We start from the raw sequence: 20,840 nt of genomic DNA on the forward strand, positions 1-20,840 counted from the left end.
GTGAATAAGGGCATATTAAACCATAACTGAGACACACTGCTTGTTTGACTGATGTGATGTAATTCCTGCTGGATATTGGGGGAGGGGAGTTGGAAAAGGTACAGTCACATTATACTTCCGACCTGGATTCTTGCCCAGAATCTAAACAATTTCTATTGAAACCTTCATGACAAATTCAAGCGTGCGCTTCCTGTTTCAGTGCGATCTCCAGCCGGTTCGGGCAGTTTAGAGTCCACCTTTGTAAAACTTTGATTGTTTGGCCAGCCAATAAAAACACTGAGACACTTTTGGTTTGGAGATGTTATTATTCTACACATCTCACCACCACACCACAAAGTCCACATTTATAACCTGAATCAGAAGACTAATGTGACCGTATCTCAACATTATGATATCTACATTTTACTGTTGCTTCTTGCTCCGGGTGTATCAACGTCTGAAAGCCTAGGAAGTATTATTGGCAAGCATTGAGTCAAGATGCAAACATATCACCTTCTCCAACAATTTACAAAGCTTGCCGTGTCTTTGTGCAAGAGTCATACAACAGAGGAATTCCAGTAAATACTAATAATGATCTCCTTTGCACTAAATAGTAAACTAAGTGCAAAAATCTCCACATATCTGCAGAAAGATATGGAATATGGATAATCAGAGGATCAGGCTCTGAGAACTGTTCAGCAAACTCTGCTGTTGGGAAGACACAGGATTCATATAAAAAACAAGAAAGTTATTTAAAAGTCTTTTTGCACAGCAGACATTTTTGACTTTTCATAGTAGTGAGAAATGCCTTACAGTCTGGAGTTCCTGCTGTCTCGGATAAACAAACAGTGCTCTCAATGTCACAGTAACTGTCTTCATGTAAACATACTAACATCCAATACTACACTACTTATATCACTAAACTATATTCTGGACTCCTCACAGCTGTTTGAACCATTAAAAAATGAATTTAAACAACATGGTCAACGTTGAAGTCTGTTGGTGTTTGTGTCTGGAGGGTGTTTCAACTTCCTTTACCTCAAGACTGTAGCCATGAAAAGTGCAGCATATGTCAAATAACAAAGCAAAAGTACATTTTGTATGAAAGTGTGCCTGGAAAACTGGTTTTCCTGAAGGATCCACTTCAATGTAGAGGTGTTCACTAGATGTCCAAACTTGTCTTATACACCAAATCTTCAAACTGAGTTGATACTGAATCACTGTTGATTTTAATAGAGGAGATCCTGGGTCAGCTGTGACACACAGAACCTTCTACGAAAGAGAAGATGCTGAATTTTGCAGGGGTATGAGATGTGATTCTGCAAATTCTCTGACTAAATATTGAACAAAATACCCATCTTTGAACTGAACAAAACCATCTGAATCAGCTCAGTGATTTCTACCTTCTCTATGACACGGGGGGGAAATGTTTTCCAAGCTAGCAGTAACATAAAAACCAGCTAGGCTTCACTGTGTCGTCTGCTGGCCTTATGTTGTCTTACAGATCATCGCTGGCTGGCTAAATTATACGTTTTTTGTTTACCTTTGTTCATCCATCCAACATTTTTAGTTTGTTTGTTTTTTTGCGGACAGGGTTGCCTCCAAATCCAACTTTCTCGACATTCAAAATTAACTTTTATATTGCCAGACATCACATTTTTTATTCATTGCACAATTCAAACAAGATCAAATAATTATTTGTCTCTCCCCATTGACTACCATACATATTTTTTCCCAAATTAGGTCACATTTGGGTCAACCAAAAGGGGTGGGACATCATCTCTGTATTTAGCACCTTAAAGCATCTTTCACACCGGCAGGGTTTTGCAATGTTGGTTGGCTGTGTGTTTGCATTGGAATGGTACCGCCATCTGGATAAATTTTAACGTTTTCTGTATTATTTTTTCATATATGCAACTGTTTTTGTTTTCCGGTCTAGGTTGCATCCATTTTTTTTGTAAATCCAACTTTCTTGATGTGCAAAATGATCTTTTAAATTGACAAACATCACAAATGGCACAATTCAAACAAGATTGAATAACTATTTGTCCCTCACCAATGACTACCATACATTTTTTCAATCAGGTTGAACGTTTCTTGACGCAGCAAAGTGAAGAGTCGTTGTTGCGCTGCACAAGCCATTGGTAATAATGGGTCTAGGAGCGCAGTGGTGCCATTGTTGCATTCTGTGTGAAAGTTTCTTTAAAAAAAAAATTCAGACACAGCATATATCCAGATAAATTGTTTAAAAACATATATCTAATGAGTCTAACATAGGTCTAAAATATACCTAGTGGGTATCAAACTAGAAGAGGAGAGGAGTTGAACCTTTAGACCTTCAGTGTTTCTTACTGATGGGAGTAAAGTTTGTTTAACAAAACAGAGCAGCAGCATTAAACACAGCCAACATGTGTGTGTTGGTATGTCCAGTGTGTGTGTGTGTGTGTGTGTGTGTGTGTGTGTGTGTGTGTGTGTGTGTGTGTGTGTGTGTGTGTGTGTGTGTGTGTGTGTGTGTGTGTGTGTGTGTGTGTGTAGGCGTACTTCCAGTAGTTCCTGCCTACTAATTTCCAGCAGTGTTTTCTCAGCTGCAGTTTCCATGAGAGGGAAGAAAAAATGTTTTCATGGATTTACTGCTATTACACCTCCTTATCCTCCTCCACTCCTCTCTCCTCTCTCCTCCTCTCTCCTCCATGTTGACTTCAGCTGACTGCCTGGCTGAAAACACACCTGGTGTTGGTATAAGGTGCAGTCTGTTCCTCCAGGCTGAGTGGCTCTATTCATTTTCTTGAGTGCTGACACAGCAAACAGTCACACACGGAATATTTTCATACCGACTGACCTCGTTGAAAGAAGTTAAAGCTGCATGAAGTGATTTTTCAACACTAGAGGGCAGAAAGTCCACAAAAACAAACAGCTGGAAGCCTCCACATACTGCATCAACTGAAAAAGTTCTCAAGGCTAACACATTAACCCAACATAAATAAAGAAGCAGAAAAAAAGCATGTTCTTCCCATTGCAGTCCACTTTCTGTATACTGGTTGAGTGTTTGGTTTGACCCAGTATTCTGTGGAGTTTTTGCCCTTTTGGTCTGATATTTACAGGCGTTGGAGCCAAAGTTTGGTCTTATATTCTCTGTTAGTCTGGCCCAGGTTTGGTCTAATCTCCGGTATTTTAACTCAGGTTCGGTCCAATATGTGGTGGTGTCCTGGCCCAGGTATGGTCCAATAATCTGTGATGTTAAAGCCATGGTGTGTCCAATATTTTCTTATGCTTTTGTCTCAGTTTGGTCTAATATGATCTGGTGTCATAGTCTGTTCGGTCCAATATTCTTGTTGGGTTTAAGCCCTGGTTTGGTCCGGTACATGCTGGTGTTTAAGCCCTGGTTTGGGCCAATATTTACTGGTGTTTTAGCCCTGGTTTGGGCCAATATTAACTGGTGTTTTAGCCCTGGTTTGCTCTTCCAATATTTGGTTATGTTTTATCCCTTATTTGGTCCAATATTTGGTTGGGTTTTTGCCCTTGTTTGTTCAAAATTTGCCTCGGTGTGATCTAATATTCTCTGGTGTTTTAGCCAACTTGGTCCAATATTCTTGTGGGGTTTTAGACCTTGTTTAGTCTAGTAAATGCTGCTGTTTAGTCCTGCTTTGGGCCAATATTCTCTGATGTTTCAGCCCCTGTTTGATCCAATATTCTGTGGCGTTTTGGCCTTGGTCTTCTATCCTTTTGGTGTTTTAGCCTTGGTTCAGTCCAGTATTCTCGAGTGTTTTAGCCCTGTTTAGTCTAATATATTATGTTTGTTTTTAGCTGTTAAGAGTTAAGTTAAGTGTTATACTGTCAAAGAAACACAATACAGTTTGCTGACAGTATCCAATACAGTTTGCTGACAGTATCCAGAGAAATAGGAGCATCAAATGCCAACTTTACATCTGTTAATCAGAGAATAGAGTCATAGGAAGCACTGCTGTCCAACTCAAACACGCACAAAACCAACGCTTGAGCAATCCAACACACAACTGACAAATCTGACATCATCATCCAAACGCACACACACGAACACACAGAAATACCAGGTTGGTTCCCACAATACCTCAGCGAGTGCTTGTCCAACTTGCTGCTCCATTTCACATCATGAAACAATAGAACGCACACACAGTAAGTGGTTCCAGTGGTTTATGGAGCAGTGCTACGTCAATGCTGACCTCCAACTGCCCGCAAAACACACACAGAGAGGGTGAGGAGGAGGGTGAGAGGGAGAGATATACAGAAATGTCCTGGTCTTATAATACTCAGAAGTGGAAAGAACCTAAGGTCAATTGGATAATTACAGTAGCAGAGAACATTTTTAAGTATTGTTTTTTTACCTCCACTTGGTGAGAATTTCTACTTTTTTACTCCACTACGGTGGTCTGTTGGCTGGATTGTATACTAAAACATTATTAAAAACTATCCCTACCCGACTATCCCAACTGAATAATGTTGGAATAAATATGAATCACTTTGGTGTTTGAAAAATTGTGTTTACTTCTTACAAGATCCATAATCTCATAATCCATAAATATGTAGTTCATTCAAATATAAATGTGGTCGGTCTGTCTGTCGGTGCACCGATTTGATCAAGACTGAAATATCTTTGTCTGGATTGTCATGAAATGTACTTCAGACATTCATGTTGGATGGATTGTAATAACTTAAGTGATTCTCTGACTTTTCACCTAGTACCGTCATCATTTTAACTTCTTCAACACTTTGGTTTATGACCAAATACCTGCTATATATATGCAATGTTCTGTCACTGCATCTTATGGCTCAACACAAATTTAAATGCAATATAATTATACAAAACCAAGCAGGCAGTTAAATCTTTGTTTGTGTCATTTCCTACATATTCAATGACAAACTTTTAATGCTATGCTGAAATAAGCTTTTGACCAGTTAAATCTGCATCCTTTTCCTGAGGTTATGAGATCAGTAGAGCGTTCACAAGACAGATGCAGTGCAATGATTTTTTTCATCCTTTCTCTACCCATCTGGTCCACATCTTATAGAGTGAATTACCTGAGTCATCAAGACAGACTGAGGTCACCATAACGACAAAAACATCAGATAAAAAACAGAGAGAAGACATCAACAGCTGAGGGGCTTTTCGCTGTTATACAACAAAGTTGCCGTGTCCCTGTAAACTAATAAGAACATTATAAAATCAGTCATGTAACACAAATAAGTGGACAGTTTGGTCTTTGACTTTGTTACTTCGCTAAATTTTCACACACACGTTTGCCGTGTTAGAAATTCAGTTTGAAACCAGTGTGCAAAGGTTTTATGATCACCCTTCTGCTGGTTTGAACTCTTTCAAACCCATTAAACCCTTTAGAGGCAGCAGTCCATGTGAGCTCTGTTTACAGGATCATTACCAGTTCAATCAACTATCGGTTTTCTTTTACCAGAACAAGAGATGTTCTGAATCCTGTGCTTAAACCTTGCTCCTGTACCAGTCTGCTTTCTCACTGTAAATCAGGGTTCAGGTACTTCCTGTTTCCTTTTGAGCTCTTTCCCAGAGGAACAACAGAGCAGAGGAGCAACAGTGTCATCTGCTGGTTAAACTGGAAACACACAACCATGAAAAACCATTAGTAATCTGCATTTTCCTGATATTGTCTAAGATCTGTCTATCGAAAGTATGATACGTTTTTGTATGTTTTGTGATTTTGTCTCGAGTAATAACTTGTTATTTTTCACCTTAATAATCTACAAATTAATCAGACAGCCCTACTCTAAACCTAGCAATCAATCTTCTTCAGTATGCACACTTAGCATGTTTAGGGTCACAAAGGTTCCCAGCATGCACCACAGTCAAGTTGTCCATCCATCTGATTACAAGGCTTCCTCAGCTCACTAGAAACTAAAATATAATCCCATTCTAAACACATTTTTACCTAATAAACCAATTCTGGTTTGAGCCTATGTTTTCAGCAGAATAGTGAATGTGAACAGTGACACCTGCTGGTCAAAGTAGGAATATCTTATTTAATTTGGAGTGAATTATTCCCTCCAGGCATGTTTAAAGACACAATAATACATGTAGACAGTTTATAAAGGAACAGCTAGCAAAAAAAAAAAAAAAAAAATGTATGCAGTCTAATACAACAGGGCTGCAATACTGTTCAGTCTTAGTTATAACAGTTTTGGTATTTTTGGAGGCCGTGGTCTGTAATGTTGTTGAACTGTGTTGGTTTATGCTGACAGGTGTTTCTATTGTTTATATCGTTGCAGGTAGGGCAAATAACAGAAACAACTCGACAAATAATTTTGTTTTGCCCTAACAATTGTCTAATATGTTAAAGGCCTAAAAAATATATTTTCTATAGGACATTCTGACTTTGAGATATACTTGAATTAATGATAGAAAAGTATAGAAGCAGAATTAAAACTTCAGTAAAGGTTGTAAAACTGATGTGACTGTTTAAATATTTAAACAGAAACACACCGTTTTATTCTGAAGGTTCCAACAGTTTTTTTACATGAACAATAAAATACAACACTACGTCAACATCGGGCTCCGTGTGTGTGTGTGTGTGTGTGTGTGTGTGTGTGTGTGTGTGTGTGTGTGTGTGTGTGTGTGTGTGTGTGTGTGTGTGTGTGTGTGTGTGTGTCAGTAACATGTCCAGTATCCAGTGTCTCACAGTTTTACTTCATAGAGTAAATACAAACAACGGAGACAAAAATAAAAACAAATAAAAACAAGGCAGAAGTGTTCAGTACATTCAACACAGCAGATAACAGTCGGTGTCCATTCCGTCTGTCTGTCTGTCTGTCTGTGTTGGACTTCTTAAGGAGTGTTGAATGATTGATCAATGTGCTGGACCAATCAAATCCACCGCTGTCCCTCTCTGACCAATCAGATTGCTGGTCTCTCCCACAGCCCCTGCTCAGCTCATCAGAGCTCATCCTGCCAGAGAAAAAGACAGGCGTCAGATTCTTGATTCTCTGTCCGACTTGTGTTCACATTTTTTGTTTATCAGACAGTTACCTTCCGTTTGTTGTGTAACCGTGGCAACAGCTGTTGTAGTCGCTGTGTGACGGTGTCAACTATCACGTTAGAGTCCCGGCTATTGATGTATTCTCCGCTGTGTTCATGCTGTCAACACATACAAACACAAGTTTAGGCTTTAAAATGTAATAAAAACATTTTAATGAGGTACTTTGGTGCTCTTAGGTGATATGATCGCTTATATGATTTTAATCCCTTTTTTTTAAAACTTGAACAAATATGTACAGAGAATGAATGCAGCATCACTTTCTTTCATTATCTAGTTTACCTGTCAGTCATAACTGAAAAATCCTTGACTAAAGCCTTGCATACTGTACACATAGCTGTTTTACTGGTGGGAATTTCAAGCGTTCAACGTTGCCGAATTGCTGACATTTTGCTGACTCTGGCTAACGTCACACTCTCTGCTAGCACCTGACCAATCGTTGCTGCACATGTGCAACTCTCAACAGAGATGAGAAAGGAAGAGAGGTGACTCTTTAGCTACTGCCATCTTTGATTTTTAATGCAGCCATCGTCTTTCCTGTGCTGGTGATGATTGAAGTAGATAACGAGTGAGCAATCTCGCTTACTCATCTCTGTACTCCCTTTCATTTAAGACTATATCAGAGGCCTTTCTGATACTGTTATGCTATCAGAACAACTCTATTTATTTCTATTAAAATAAGGCTGCCTCGTGTGTGCGTGTCCTCACCCTCCTTGTTCCCAGGTACGGGTAGAATCTGACAGTTGGGTAGGCGGTGATTCCAGCTGATTGACAGGTCTGATGATGAGCCTGACAGTCCACCTTCCCTGCTCGGACCTTCCCTTTAAGAACCTGTCAATCACACAGAGAACATCCTCGTAACAGCCTTCAACTACATAGAAATCCTCTCTTTTAAAGATCATGTCTATGTGTGATTTCTATCTGTGACTGACAGGAAACCACAGAGCAGAAGTAAAAAAATTATTATCTTAAAAACTGAAAAATTGTGTCTTACCCGAGCCAGGACCTCAAACTCTGGAGCGAAGTGTTGACAGGGTCCACACCAAGGGGCGTAGAAATCCAGGATCCAGTGATCCTGACCTGACAGAACCAGAGACCTAAAGGACTCCGGGGTCAGGTCCACCGACGCTCTGGGTAAGGAGCTGCACACACAAGACATTAATACAATTATAGGACTCAACATCAACACATTATTGATTCTTTTGACACAAGAAAGACAGAATATACAGAATGTCTCACCTCAGTGCCCATGATCTCAGTGAATGAGAATCTCTGTGCCAACCATTATAACTCCTGAGGAGACGCACAGATAGAGCAACAAGATTAATAAGCAGTACACTCTTAACCAGATCAATCTGGAACAATGACTTTGACTGTATGAATTGTATTAGGCTACAATAAACAGGTTCACTAGTTCTGCGATATACATCTTCTCATCGGACTCTTTGGTAACCAGGTTTCCCAGCATGCCTTATATATTTTGTTCGACATGTAACACGATGTATGTACAAGAAAGGTTTGTTTTTCTCCACATAATTATAGTTAGTGCTAAGGCCTCAAGGCTTAATGAGTAGTTTAAAGTGCAGTGCGTACATGTAGCGATCCGGCTGACGGCTGTTGCCGAGATACAGGCGGATCTCAGGGTACGCCCTCACGTTCTGACCCTGACAGAACGACTGAAACCGCTGACAGTCGACTGAACCGACCTGGATCTGACCCGACAGCATCTGGACGGTGAGACACAGAAAAGAAAAAGACACACACACACGCACACGCACACACACACACGCACACACACACACACACACACACACACACACACACACACACACACACACACACACACACACGTTAGACAGTTACACGTGTGTCTTTTCCTAAATCTGCATTTCTTCTGTGAGTGGGTGAACACTGCTAAGTCTAAACCGCACGTGTCAGCTCTTCTCTCTTGTGCAATGCATTTTTTGAGGAGAGGTTGTTATGTTTCTCTAATGAACAAATCTAGAATGTGGAATTCACTGAAGAGACAGTGTTTCGTTTAAATCAGCCGGCCTTTCACAAGCCTTTTGCATATATATCAGAGTCAGTACGTCAGCAGATAAGTGACAATACATGTCACTTAGATACAGTCATTAAGAGACTGTATCTAGTTGAATTTTCAGCTATAAAATATCTTGCTCGCTTGTTTATATATTTGTCACAATTATTTAATCTTTTTGATCCTTACAAAAAATGTTTGGTTCAAGGCTCTGCCTATGAAAGGCAACATTCATGATCAAGGTTTGTTCCAGTCCAAAGGCACTTTTGTGGCTCGTCATCATCCTGAATGCCTCTCCCCTAATTCCCTGTCATCTCTCTACTGTGGAACTCTCTAATAAAAAGCATAAAATGCACCCCCATAAAATAAATGGTATAACAAATATGATAAAAGGCGTGGATTGATTTTGGATTTTTTTTTATATTTCAAATATTTATCATTAGTGACCTTAAAAAAATCCAGTATCAGTTGGGCTGTGATGTTTAGGCATGTTGTCCTTCTGGTGAGGACAACATGCCTAATGTGCTGCCTTGTAAAAATTAAAAGAACTGCAAAACAAATACTGGAATAGTGAGTTTTTAAAGAGACCCTGGCTGCATATCCAGACAGTGCATTTCTAGTCTCTAGTCTTTTGATCTGATGTCATCTTTAATCAGGTTTGGGTTTTGACTAATCAGGGTAATAGCAAGTTTGCAAAACTCGGCAGACATGATCTTTTTTCTTGGGAGCTGTCTGTTCCTGCCATGTAGCCAGGTAGCTAATGCTAACTAGCCAGCTGCTCGCAGATATCAGGCTGATGTCTTGTCAAAAAACAAACAGCAGGAGCAGACTTTTTTTGCTCCATCTGCCCTGAAACTGATTCTTAAACTTCATGTCTGTGCTTTATTTAGTTCAAGCATTTGGCAGTGACAAATCACAGCTGTATTGGCTAAACCTGTATTTTTAAATATGCATAACAATGACTTGCATGTGGCACAGTTCTTTAATTATTTATAATTGTTTAGCCTAGTCCAAGCACCAGTTTAACCCAGTTTATGCTCCCGAAGAGGTAGAGTCGAACATTCAGCAACACTCATATGATGTGGAGACACATAAGATGTGTGCGGTGTGTGTGTGTGTGTGTGTGTGTGTGTGTGTGTGCGTGTGTGTGTGTGTGTGTACCCTGGCCATGCGTCTCCACTCTGGAATCAGAGCCTGACAGGGGCCACACCATGGAGCGTAGAAATCCACCGCCCAGATCTGCCCCTCAGCTCGACCTGCAACCAACACAACAGGAGAATAAAATACGTAATAAGCAGTAACAACAGTAGTAGTTAGAACAGGCACTAAGAACTGTGTCTATTCAGTTAGACCTTCAGTTAGACCAGTCATGACTGAATATTTTAAATTCTAAACATCCTCCCTTCCTCCCGGCTACCTCTGAAGTAAGAGCTACGTGTTTTCAGTGTGAGCTATGAGACGGGAACACGTTTTCAGAGAAACCGTTAAAACATATTTGAACTATGCCATAACTGGAGTTTCAAGCAAGTGTCATGTAACTGTTATCTGCTGCAGATTACAAACTGCATGTTTGCTGTTGAAGCGCTAACAGCCTGAAGTGTTTGCTCAGTAAATAAATGGTTTTATGCCTGGTGAATTACCTTTATTAAAAGAGACGTTCAGGAACTAAAACAGTTTAGTGCAACCAGCCCCTGGCTTAGCAGTTTGTGTCAGGACTATCTGTTACTCTAGGAACTAGTTTTACCTTTAACTTTCTCGCTGAAGCTGGAAGGATCCAGGATCATCACTGACGGACTGACCAGATCCTGCAAAGACAGAAAGATTCCCTTTCAGCCAAAGATGTTCTTCACTAGCTGTTGATGCCAGCTTTTCTTTTAAACCATTTGAAGTAAGGTGGCAGCTTTAAGATTGATTCCCTGATGGCAAAAGCACTAGGGAGTAGTGTTATTATGCAGAACGTCATCGGTGCGTAGTAATACCTGTATGAACTCCAGGATGCCGTCAGCTGAATGTTGTCCTTCATATTCATGAGTAGAGGAGCCGTTAAAGATCACTGTGGTGGGATAAGCCTGAATATTATACTGATAAACAGAGAGAAAGACAAAAAAAATTAAAAAGAATCAACCTGCCTGTGGTTTGCAACTGCTTTGAACTTATCGGTGCAGTCCAGATGTGCACATGCTCACCGTAGAGCAGAGGGTGTGGTGGATGGTACAGTCCAGAGTGCCAAACTTCATCTGTCCGGCCAACTGGATTGAAGCTTTTCTCAGCTCAGGAAGTAAAGCTCGACATGGAGGGCACCACTGCACACATGAATCACACATTCATTTATTTAATATCTAAAGGGACATCACAAGAGTTGTTTATTTATGAATGCCCAGGTTTCTACTCCCTCCACACAGTCTCTCTCTTCTCTCTGAAGCTTTCAGGCATGTTTAGCATAGAGCACTAAATTTACACCAGCAGCTCTGATGAAGTGGTACTTAATTCTTCCCGTACCTGCCTGCCTCTCTATCGCTCACTGTTTGTGTTGTAGGTGTAGCACCGTCACCTGCCCTGAAGGTAAACAGGGAGTCAGACAGGCTGCGTCAATCGAGCAGCGGAGCATAAAACTATCAGTAACGACGTGGCATATCCACCTGTATTTTTAGGATTGGTAGAATGTGCGTTACGAGACTCTATTTTCTGCTCCTGTGCTTCTCTGCAGATGAAGACCACCTTCCCTCCGTTGTGCCTGCCCCTTTACAGGAACCACATTAAGCATTAAGCTACAGCCCAGTTCAGGAATTACGAACAGGTCAGAGACTTATGATCGAGCATTGCAGAAATCAGAAAAACTTTACGTTTACTAACAGGTAGTAACAAACAAAGTCTTCATTTTTCCTTTAAAAACAGTAGAAAAGTCGTTACAAACCGGAGCGAAGAAGTCGACCAGCCAGGGCTCCTTCCTGTCCGAAGGAAAGTTGTCGGGCCTCAGAGTCGTCACGTGAGCACGAACGCTGTCCCTCGCAAAACCCACGATGTTGTACAGCACATCTTTACCTACAGACAGGAAGAGACACACAGGTTACACAGACAGACAGACAGACAGACAGACAGACAGACAGACAGACAGACAGACAGACAGACAGACAGACAGACAGACAGACAGACAGACAGAGGGAAGAGACAGACAAGCAAACTAGAGCTGAAACAGTTATTCAATTAACAGACAATTATTTTGCTAATCTATTATTTGTCAAGAGGAAAGATAACTTGCTCATTTTCCAGCTCATCCTTGTATTTTGTGTTTCTACTAGAACATGTTTACATGCTTTGATTTTGAAATATACTTTCTGTCTGACTACAAAACGTATTGATCCTCTGTCTGAAATGCTCAGTGTTTTAATACTTTTTCAGTTATTATACAGCACCTAGATGTTCTTTATAACGAAAAAAAGAGATAGAATTCTCACTTTCTACAATATTGGACCTTAAACCAAAAATATATCTAGTTCTTACTTCTCAAATATGATTATTAGCAGTTTTTTCTTAGTTTTCTATGATAGCTAACTGAATATCTTTTGTTGACTGGTCAGAAAAAACAAGACATTTTTAAGACGTCGCTTTGGGCTTTGGGAAATTGAAATAAGTTACTTTTATACACCAAACAATTGCCAAATCAAGTGATAAGAAAAATAACAATGTGTTTATCTTGGCTAAAAATCAGTAGCCTACACAGAGGAACACAGGTAAACGGTCCGTGGTACTGACCGTGGTGGATCTCAAAGTCGTGGATTCCCAGTCCTTTGAACACAGCCACACAGGGTTTATGGATGTAGAGTGACTGACACAACTTTGAGTCTGCTATACAGTCGACTCTGCCAACCTACAGACAGACAGACAGACAGTCAGTTGGACATACAGGCAGAGGCAGAGAGGGACATGCTGACAGACAGACAGGTACCTGTATGTGGTCATTTTTGAGGTAGGCCTGCAGCTTCTTGTACTCGTTGGAGGCGGCGTTTCCGTCTCCAAACGTAAAACTCACCAACCAGCGATGATGGGCCAGCTTCCTCTGGGGATAAGAAGTTACAACAGGATGAACATTTGAATAAGTATTTTAGAGTGTTGATGTGTAACTGAAAGCTGTAGGGTATTAGGAGTGTGAGCACCTCGAAGCTGTCACTGGTAAGTCGCTCCAGATCAGGCAGGTGGCCGATGACCTGATTGTAAATCTCTCGACTGTCCAGAGTATTCAGCCACTGGAACATACACACACACACACACACACACACACACTGAGTCAGTGCTGCAAAAACTACAGACAGAACTATTACAGACAGTACAGCAATGTGTTCTGTGTCTTACCAGTACGCTGTCTTTTTCATCCAGAGAACTTCCAGGTGGGAACAAACCAGTAACTCCACTGGTCACCTGAAATACAGCAGAAGGATTAGACTCTAATACTTGTACTGCAGTATAAAACACACACAAAACAACTAAAGCTACTGTTCCTGCAGGGTTTTTTCTTGCGCATGGAAATAAAATCGAAAAACTACTTCTAGTCTCGGAAACATAAATTCTCCTGCTTTACAGATGATTTATCTTCCACATAAAACCAACTAAAGAATCATGGGAGTCTATTAACCAACACAGGACCAATGACCACAAACTGAGGAGTATTTTCCATGTAAGTATCTTACAGTAGTAGTGTCAGTAGGATTGCAGTAGTGCTGGCCCATACATACCTGGAAACTGTCACAGAGCTGTTCCTGTGTGGTGCAGTCCATCCATCCCACCTTAACCAGACCATCCTACACACACAGACAAACAAAAACACAAATTAGAAATTGATATCATCATTAATCATCTTTACTTAACCCATAGGATCAGTAGAATTAATTACAGTTAATACACCGTATAAGCAGTACTTCTACTAGCACGTTTAACCCACAGAACTTGAAAGTGAAGGTGAGCCTGTTCTATAATGTACCTTACTAATGAGAAATATACGATTGACGTTTATGGAAAAAAAAACTGTAAATATTGATTTCCAAATATTCTTTAATCTACTGATAACACTGTGTGGGTCCTGCACAGTCCACAGGACTATTATATCACTAGATCGTAATGAGTCTAAATATGTTTATCAACTAGCATGTTCTTCATTCTTCTTAAAAAAAAGAAAAAATCGAAATAAAACTCTCTCTGCTGATGCGGGTCAAAAGATATTGTTTTTCTTTAAGGGGGTCACGAGCCAAATACTGCTCTAGAGGACCCCGAAGCCTTACTCACTGAATATGTCGCCTTTGCTTTTCAATTATTTAAGTTAAGCTTTTTATTTCTTTAAGGTGAATTCCTATATTTTCACATCAACAGAGAAGATTCATTATTATATTATATTATAATATTACTGCTGAGTTCTCACCAACATCCCAGCAACCTTCTGTCTCGTTCTTGGCTCCAGACAATCTGAGATAGATAGATAGATAGATAGATAGATAGATAGATAGATAGATAGATAGATAGATAGATAGATAGATAGATAGATAGATAGATAGATAGATAGGGGAAAGTACATTATTACTACATGACAGACCGGCTATTAACCCACATTACACACACCTGTGTACATGCATGCAGAGAGACACGTGTGACTGAATGTTTCAAGTGACAATCAGACGTGAATGAACACCTTCAGGCATCAATAAAACGCCTCATATCTACGTGTGCACTTTACCTCCAGTGTCACAGCAGAAGGTGATCAGCCAGCCGAGCCCCGACGCGTACGCGTTCTCTATCTCGCTGAACACGTTGCCTGACAAAAAACACACAACCACACCCACAATGTCAGACCACGCAGAGCGAAATAAAGCAGCCTGATAATCAGATATAAACCGTACATGATGAATAATAGTTCACCTTGCCAGAGCTCAGTGACGGTGGTTGTGATGAACTTCATGGAGAAGCGGACCAGGCTGTCTTTAGAGCGCTCCTCGTTAAACTTCTCTGGTCTCTGTGGAAAGACAAACAAAAAAATGGGAACGATAACTAAACAAGATTGCTGATGCTGAGCTAATAGAATTCAGCTAAAGCAAGAGTTATTCAGACAGCAAGTCAAGTACATTATGGACAATCACGACAAATCTCAGAACATGAGAAAACTGATCTTGTTCTTCAGTTCACTGTTGATGTAGCAGGTCAGCGTTGTGTCTTTTGTAGCTAAAAACTCACATTTAAACTTTTAGTTTTCATTTGAACAACATGAGTAACATGCGTGATGAATGAAGATCATATTCTAGATCTCTGTATTTCAATAAAACTTATGTCTGCCCAATATTGTCACTGGTACATAAACATGTAATCAGTTTACATGAGCTGGAATCTGTTTGTGTTTTCATCTCCAAAGGGGAGACAGATCTTTAATAACTTATTGGTCCACTGAGCTAACTGATGACATAATATGTAAACAGAGTTAACCTTTACCATGAGTAGAATATACAGAAGGTAGTGACTGGTATTCTTGCACAAAACTGAATTTGACTATTATTCAAAATTGTACTGGTCATTGGATGAGCCTGCAGGGTATTTCTGAGAATTTGGTTCATGTAAACAAGTAGCTGGTGTTCAGTGTAAACACAACGGGAAGATACAGATCCTTTCAAATGTGGATGGAAGCAGAAAAGAAGCTGATGTGTCAGCTACAAATTTAAAAAGGCATCCACCCGACTTAAAAAAGGTACACTTCCATTTTATCCAATGTAGCAATACACACTTCACAATCAATGAACAAACCTGTCCTGCTCTGAATATGAACAGACTTGGGTAGCTGTTGATGCCTTTACTCCTGCAGAGATGGTTGTTGTCTCCACAGTTCACCGCTCCAATCCTGATGACTCCATCCATCTCTTTGGCAAACTCCCTCCACTGAGAGACAAAAGCGTCAGTAAGAGAGACAAGCAGAAAGACGGAGGGACACAATATACAACAAATATTCCTGTAGATAATATTTTAAGAGGAAATTGAAAGAGAAAAAGTATAAAAATATTAGAATATTAGAAAACTGGACTTAAAAGGACAAATTAAAGAAAGACAATGTGTAACAAAATGCTAAAGTGGAATTCAAGATCCATAAAAGGATCCAGACACTAGCATACAAGGTGTATGTTCAGTTTTTAGTTTGTTTAGTTTGTGTTTAAAGTATATGCGAGAGTGTTTTTATGATGTATTTTAGTGTTATATTACCGTGGGAGCCAGCTCGTGGCAGTGAGAACATCGTGGGAAATAGAAGTTAATGAACCAGATTTCTCCAGAGTTCACTGCTGCCAAACAAACAAACACACACACACACACACACACCAGTCATCGCCTGTTTCCTGTCGAGTCAGCTATTTCACACACAACACCCGTGTAAAAGCGCTTACCGAAGTCTCCGCTGTCCAACGTGATGATCTCCAAATCATCATCGTAGATACCTGGACAGAAAAACAGAATAAAAAACAGTTAAAGAATTCAGATTTAATCTCAGCAAAATGAGTTCATGGTTTTCAAAGTCAATATTATAATGTTCTATGGAGATCTCAATCAAATCTGCCTTAAAATAAAAAACAAAAGCCCAAAAAAAAAAAAAAGCTGCCTATGTAGCATCACCATGGTTACACATGACAGACATCACTTACCGAAGTCATATCGGTAGAAGTTCCAGCTCTCGTAGCGTCCTCCCTGCTGCTGCTCGTCCAATCCCTTTTCTCCGTATTTATCATATTTCTTCCGGAGGTCTGCGTCCTTCAGAACCTCGTAGGCTCGATTCACCTGCAGGAACTTCTCATGGGCTGCAGCGTCGCCCTAAAACACAACATTTATATTAGGGTTCAGGGTTTTTTATGCGTAATCTGACTGACGTCTTATGAAGGTTTCTGGGTAGTTCTCGGTTGAGTTGGGGTGTTCGGGGTTGTGATTTGTGGCATAAAGTGCGAAGGTGTTTCAGGGTAGATCAGAGGTTGTGGTTTGAGGCTTCTCAGAGTAACTCACTGGGTTTTTGTCGGGGTGCATGGTGAGCGCCAGCTTCTTGAAGGCCTGTCGTATCTCTCTGGTCGTGGCCTCCCTGCTCACTTTCAGCAGCTCGTAGTAGTCCTGGTTTTCCGCCCAAACCGCCGCCGAGAGGATGACGAGGAGCAGCAGCGGCACCATGGCCTGGACGGGACGAGGCCGAAGAACCCCGAGGTCAACCCTGTGCCCCATCACCAGTTCTCCCAGTACAACCACAATCACCAGATGAGGACGAGCAGCTGGAAAACAGAGAAACATTATTCCTTCATTTGTATTACTGTGTGATGAAGAAGGTACATTTGAAATCCAGTCCACCCATCCCTGCAACCTTTTACCTTTGTCCAGTCATGCTAGTCTTTTAGCATGATATGCAAACAGCCAACAATGACAAATGGAGTCATCACTGTCTAACCAGCATGGCATGTTACAACCTTTTCATAGTTGTATTAATTGCTCGGTGTGTTTCTGAAAGTCCCGCCTCCATATGTGGCTGGGGCGGATTGGCCTAGAGAACGGGAGCAGCTGAGGGAGTGTCTGCTGCCAACTGGGTCCCACAACCCCCTCTACCTTCAGATCACAACTGGGCCGTCAGTTCAGAGAATGAACAAGTGTGTAAAGTGTTAGGTATCTAGTTACACTATGTCTCTCTATTCAAGTCAGATGATCTTCCATTGTTCTTCCCTTGTCCTGTTTTATTTCCTGTTTGGACATTACGGTTATTTGTCTGTGTTTTTAGGATAGAGTAGCTCCTGCACATCAGACTTGGATCCCTACTTTGGCCTGTAAAGAGCAAATGCTGAACTAAAAGAGGACTGAACCCTGTTTAACTCAGACTGCTGAATCCTCAGATTAGCTTCGGCTGAATTTATAAATACATCTTTGCAGCGAACAACGATTGCAGATTTCAGGGATCACTTTAGGGTCAGGATGAACAGGACGAATGATCACAGCTTTCCAATAACTCGTTCTATGTACATGTGGCATGCAAAAATCATATCACAAGAGAGCTGAAGAAAAATCACCACATTTTGTAATATTTGAGTCAACTGCAGCTTTCTGGCCTGATTTGGGGATCTGGTTTGAGGGACACTTTGTTATGTTATAGCTATTTTACTAAAGGAAAAGGAGGGTAACACATCAACTTAAAAAAAACATATCAAACCAGCTGAGTAGCAACTTTACATGTAATGTTAGTAGAGTTTTCTCTTGCATTCACTGGTAATACTTTCAAAATAAAAGTCTCCCTTTTTTAGTGGTTAAATGGGTAAAAGAAGCATCATCATTCCTGTTCATCTTTGACTTGTTTAAAACATCTCATATATGGACACAGATTTAGAAATTGCATTAAAGCAAAACAGGCATGCCAGAGCATAAAAACTGATACATTTATTTTGTATTTGGGGATCTGGTTTGAGGGACACTTTACTTTACTAAAGAAATAGGAGGGTAACACATCAAGTTAAAAAAAAACATATCAAACCAGCTGAGTAGCAACTTTACATGTAATGTTAGTAGAGTTTTCTCCTTCAAAATAAAAGTCTAATTCTCCCTTTTTCAGTGGTTAAATGGGTAAAACACTGAAGAAGCATCATCATTCCTGTTCATCTTTGACTTGTTTAACACATCTCATATATGGACACAGATTGATAAATTGCATTAAAGCAAACCAGGCATGCCAGAGCATAAAAACTGGTACATTTATTTTGCATATGCATCAATAAAACCCACATAATAACATAAACACATGTAAACACATGTAAAAACATGTAAACACACAATAATAAATAACATAAAAACCCCTTACACAGAAGGCAGAGTTGAGGATTGGTGTCCACAGGTTCAGATCCTGTCCTGCTCAGGTTTGATGTCTGTTCTTGACCCCAGCAGAGGAGCTATTATGAGCTAAGCTAGGCTAGGCTAGCCAGCTGCAGCTATGTGTCTCCTGCTAGCTGGTTAGCTGGTTAGCTTCCACGTGTCTGAAGCTAAAGCTGAAGCTGAAGCTAAAGATCAGTCTGCTGCAGCTGCGTTGCCTTTGAAGCGTCGCAACTTTTTTCTTTAAAGCCTCCAGAGCTGGAGATCCGCATCAGGGTCCGGCTCAGACCGGCATCGAGCTGCACCACAACAACAACAACACTTCCGCTCAGGTCGTTTCACAATAAAGGTCGTGATGCTGAGAGAGAGAGAGAGAGGGAGAGAGAGAGAGAGAGGAGAGAGATGAGAGGGAGAGAGAGAGAGAGAGAGAGAGAGAGGGGAGGAGAGAGAGAGAGAGAGAGAGAGAGAGAGAGAGAGAGAGAGAGAGAGAGGAGAGAGGGAGAGAGAGAGAGCAGAAAGAAAAGGGGAAAGGCTTGTAACTCACAGATTTAGTGTTAAAGCTTTCTAGAAATTATTGCATTGTAGATGAAACTTTTGACTGGTAGTGTACTTTATATTGTCATTCAGTTTATCCATTATTATTATTATATTCCTTTATTGATCCCCATGGGGAAATTTACATATTACATTACATTACATCAACTTACACAGACACAGACAATAAATACACATACTATACAACAAAATAAAGATAGAACAAAAATAAGAAATAAAATAAAAATAAAAATAAAAATGTACATTATATCCACATTAGGGGGGCTGGTCAGCATGATGACAGACTGTGGTCTCTGCTGTTGTTGTACAGTCTGATGGCAGTGGGCACAAATAAAAAGCTGTCTGAAGCTGAAAGAGCTGCCCAGCTGCCACAGTTCCTCATGGAGAGGGTGAGAAGGATTGTCCAGGATGGCTCCAAGTTTGGCCTTCATCCTCCTCTCACCCACTGACTCCAGACTGTCCAGCTCCAGACCCACCACAGAGCTGGCTTTCCTCACCAGCTTATTAAGGTGTTATTTTACATTTAGCATTTTTTTCTACTCTCTGTGCATATTACATATTACATATTACATATTACATATTACATTACATTACAGTCATAATTTTCAATCAAAATGGAAAAAGTCTTTGTGGATTCTGGAAACCCCTTCATAACAGTGGTAACTACTGTTGTTAAATGACCTTTAGGGGTTTCTTTATTTCTGAGACAAACTATGACCTTAGTGCAGAAGTTAAAATATAGATATAACATAAAACATACAGTAGCAGTCAAAAGTTTGTTCACACCTTCTCATTCAACCACTTTGAAGAATCTAAAATATAAAACATATTCTGGTTTGTTGAGCGTTTGTTTGTTTACCACATAATTCCATATGTGTTCCTTCATAGTTTGGATGTCTTCAATATTAATCTACAAAGTAGAAAAAAAAAAAAAAACATTGAATGAGAAGGTGTGTCCAAACTTCTGACTGGTACTGTAAGTATTATCAGCAAAATCTACTTAAACGCGTAAAAAACTAATCAGTAAAGTATTCCCTGTCAGTTATAGATTCATATTACTGTTGCATTAATATGTATATAGCATTTTAGTGCTTTTGATGTTTAAAGTTGTTCCTATTTAACTAACACTGTTGCCTGTGGGGCAGTTTAATCCACAGTAATGCATCTTATCCTATAAAATCATATTTTTTTGTAGCATTGCTGTCCTGTAGAACCAGATTTTTTTTAATGATCTGAGAAAATTGTGACGATTCAGAAGCTTACACAAGTAAAGTATAAGAAAATATACTTAGTTACATTGCACTTTTATTTTATTTTGGTTTTATTTAGAGGGATGTGTGTTGTTGGCTACAGTAACTTGATCAAACTGGGCTGATACGGTCTGCATTCCG

The 20,840-nt window shown here is 40.1% G+C and overlaps 1 protein-coding gene across 1 annotated transcript; it reads right to left on the reverse strand.

Annotated features, from left to right (window-relative positions):
• Window positions 1–6,033: 6,033 nt before the first annotated feature.
• On the reverse strand, window positions 6,034–19,154 carry dnajc10 (DnaJ (Hsp40) homolog, subfamily C, member 10). Its single transcript, XM_054615391.1, has 25 exons — window positions 18,887–19,154; window positions 17,065–17,321; window positions 16,713–16,878; window positions 16,452–16,508; window positions 16,279–16,355; window positions 15,829–15,960; window positions 14,956–15,049; window positions 14,774–14,851; window positions 14,462–14,505; window positions 13,782–13,847; window positions 13,402–13,467; window positions 13,206–13,295; window positions 12,998–13,108; window positions 12,805–12,919; window positions 11,966–12,093; window positions 11,238–11,354; window positions 11,031–11,132; window positions 10,796–10,856; window positions 10,213–10,307; window positions 8,607–8,740; window positions 8,253–8,306; window positions 8,008–8,155; window positions 7,722–7,844; window positions 7,007–7,114; window positions 6,034–6,925 (listed from the first exon to the last, which is right to left on the reverse strand). The coding sequence occupies exons 2-25, from the start codon at window positions 17,272–17,274 to the stop codon at window positions 6,914–6,916; spliced, it is 2,388 nt and encodes a 795-aa protein (XP_054471366.1). The 5' UTR covers window positions 17,275–17,321; window positions 18,887–19,154; the 3' UTR covers window positions 6,034–6,913.
• Between the last annotated feature and the right edge of the window lie 1,686 nt (window positions 19,155–20,840).

The sequence above is a fragment of the Anoplopoma fimbria genome, chromosome 16, assembly GCF_027596085.1.
Source record: "Anoplopoma fimbria isolate UVic2021 breed Golden Eagle Sablefish chromosome 16, Afim_UVic_2022, whole genome shotgun sequence".
Lineage (NCBI taxonomy): Eukaryota > Metazoa > Chordata > Actinopteri > Perciformes > Anoplopomatidae > Anoplopoma > Anoplopoma fimbria.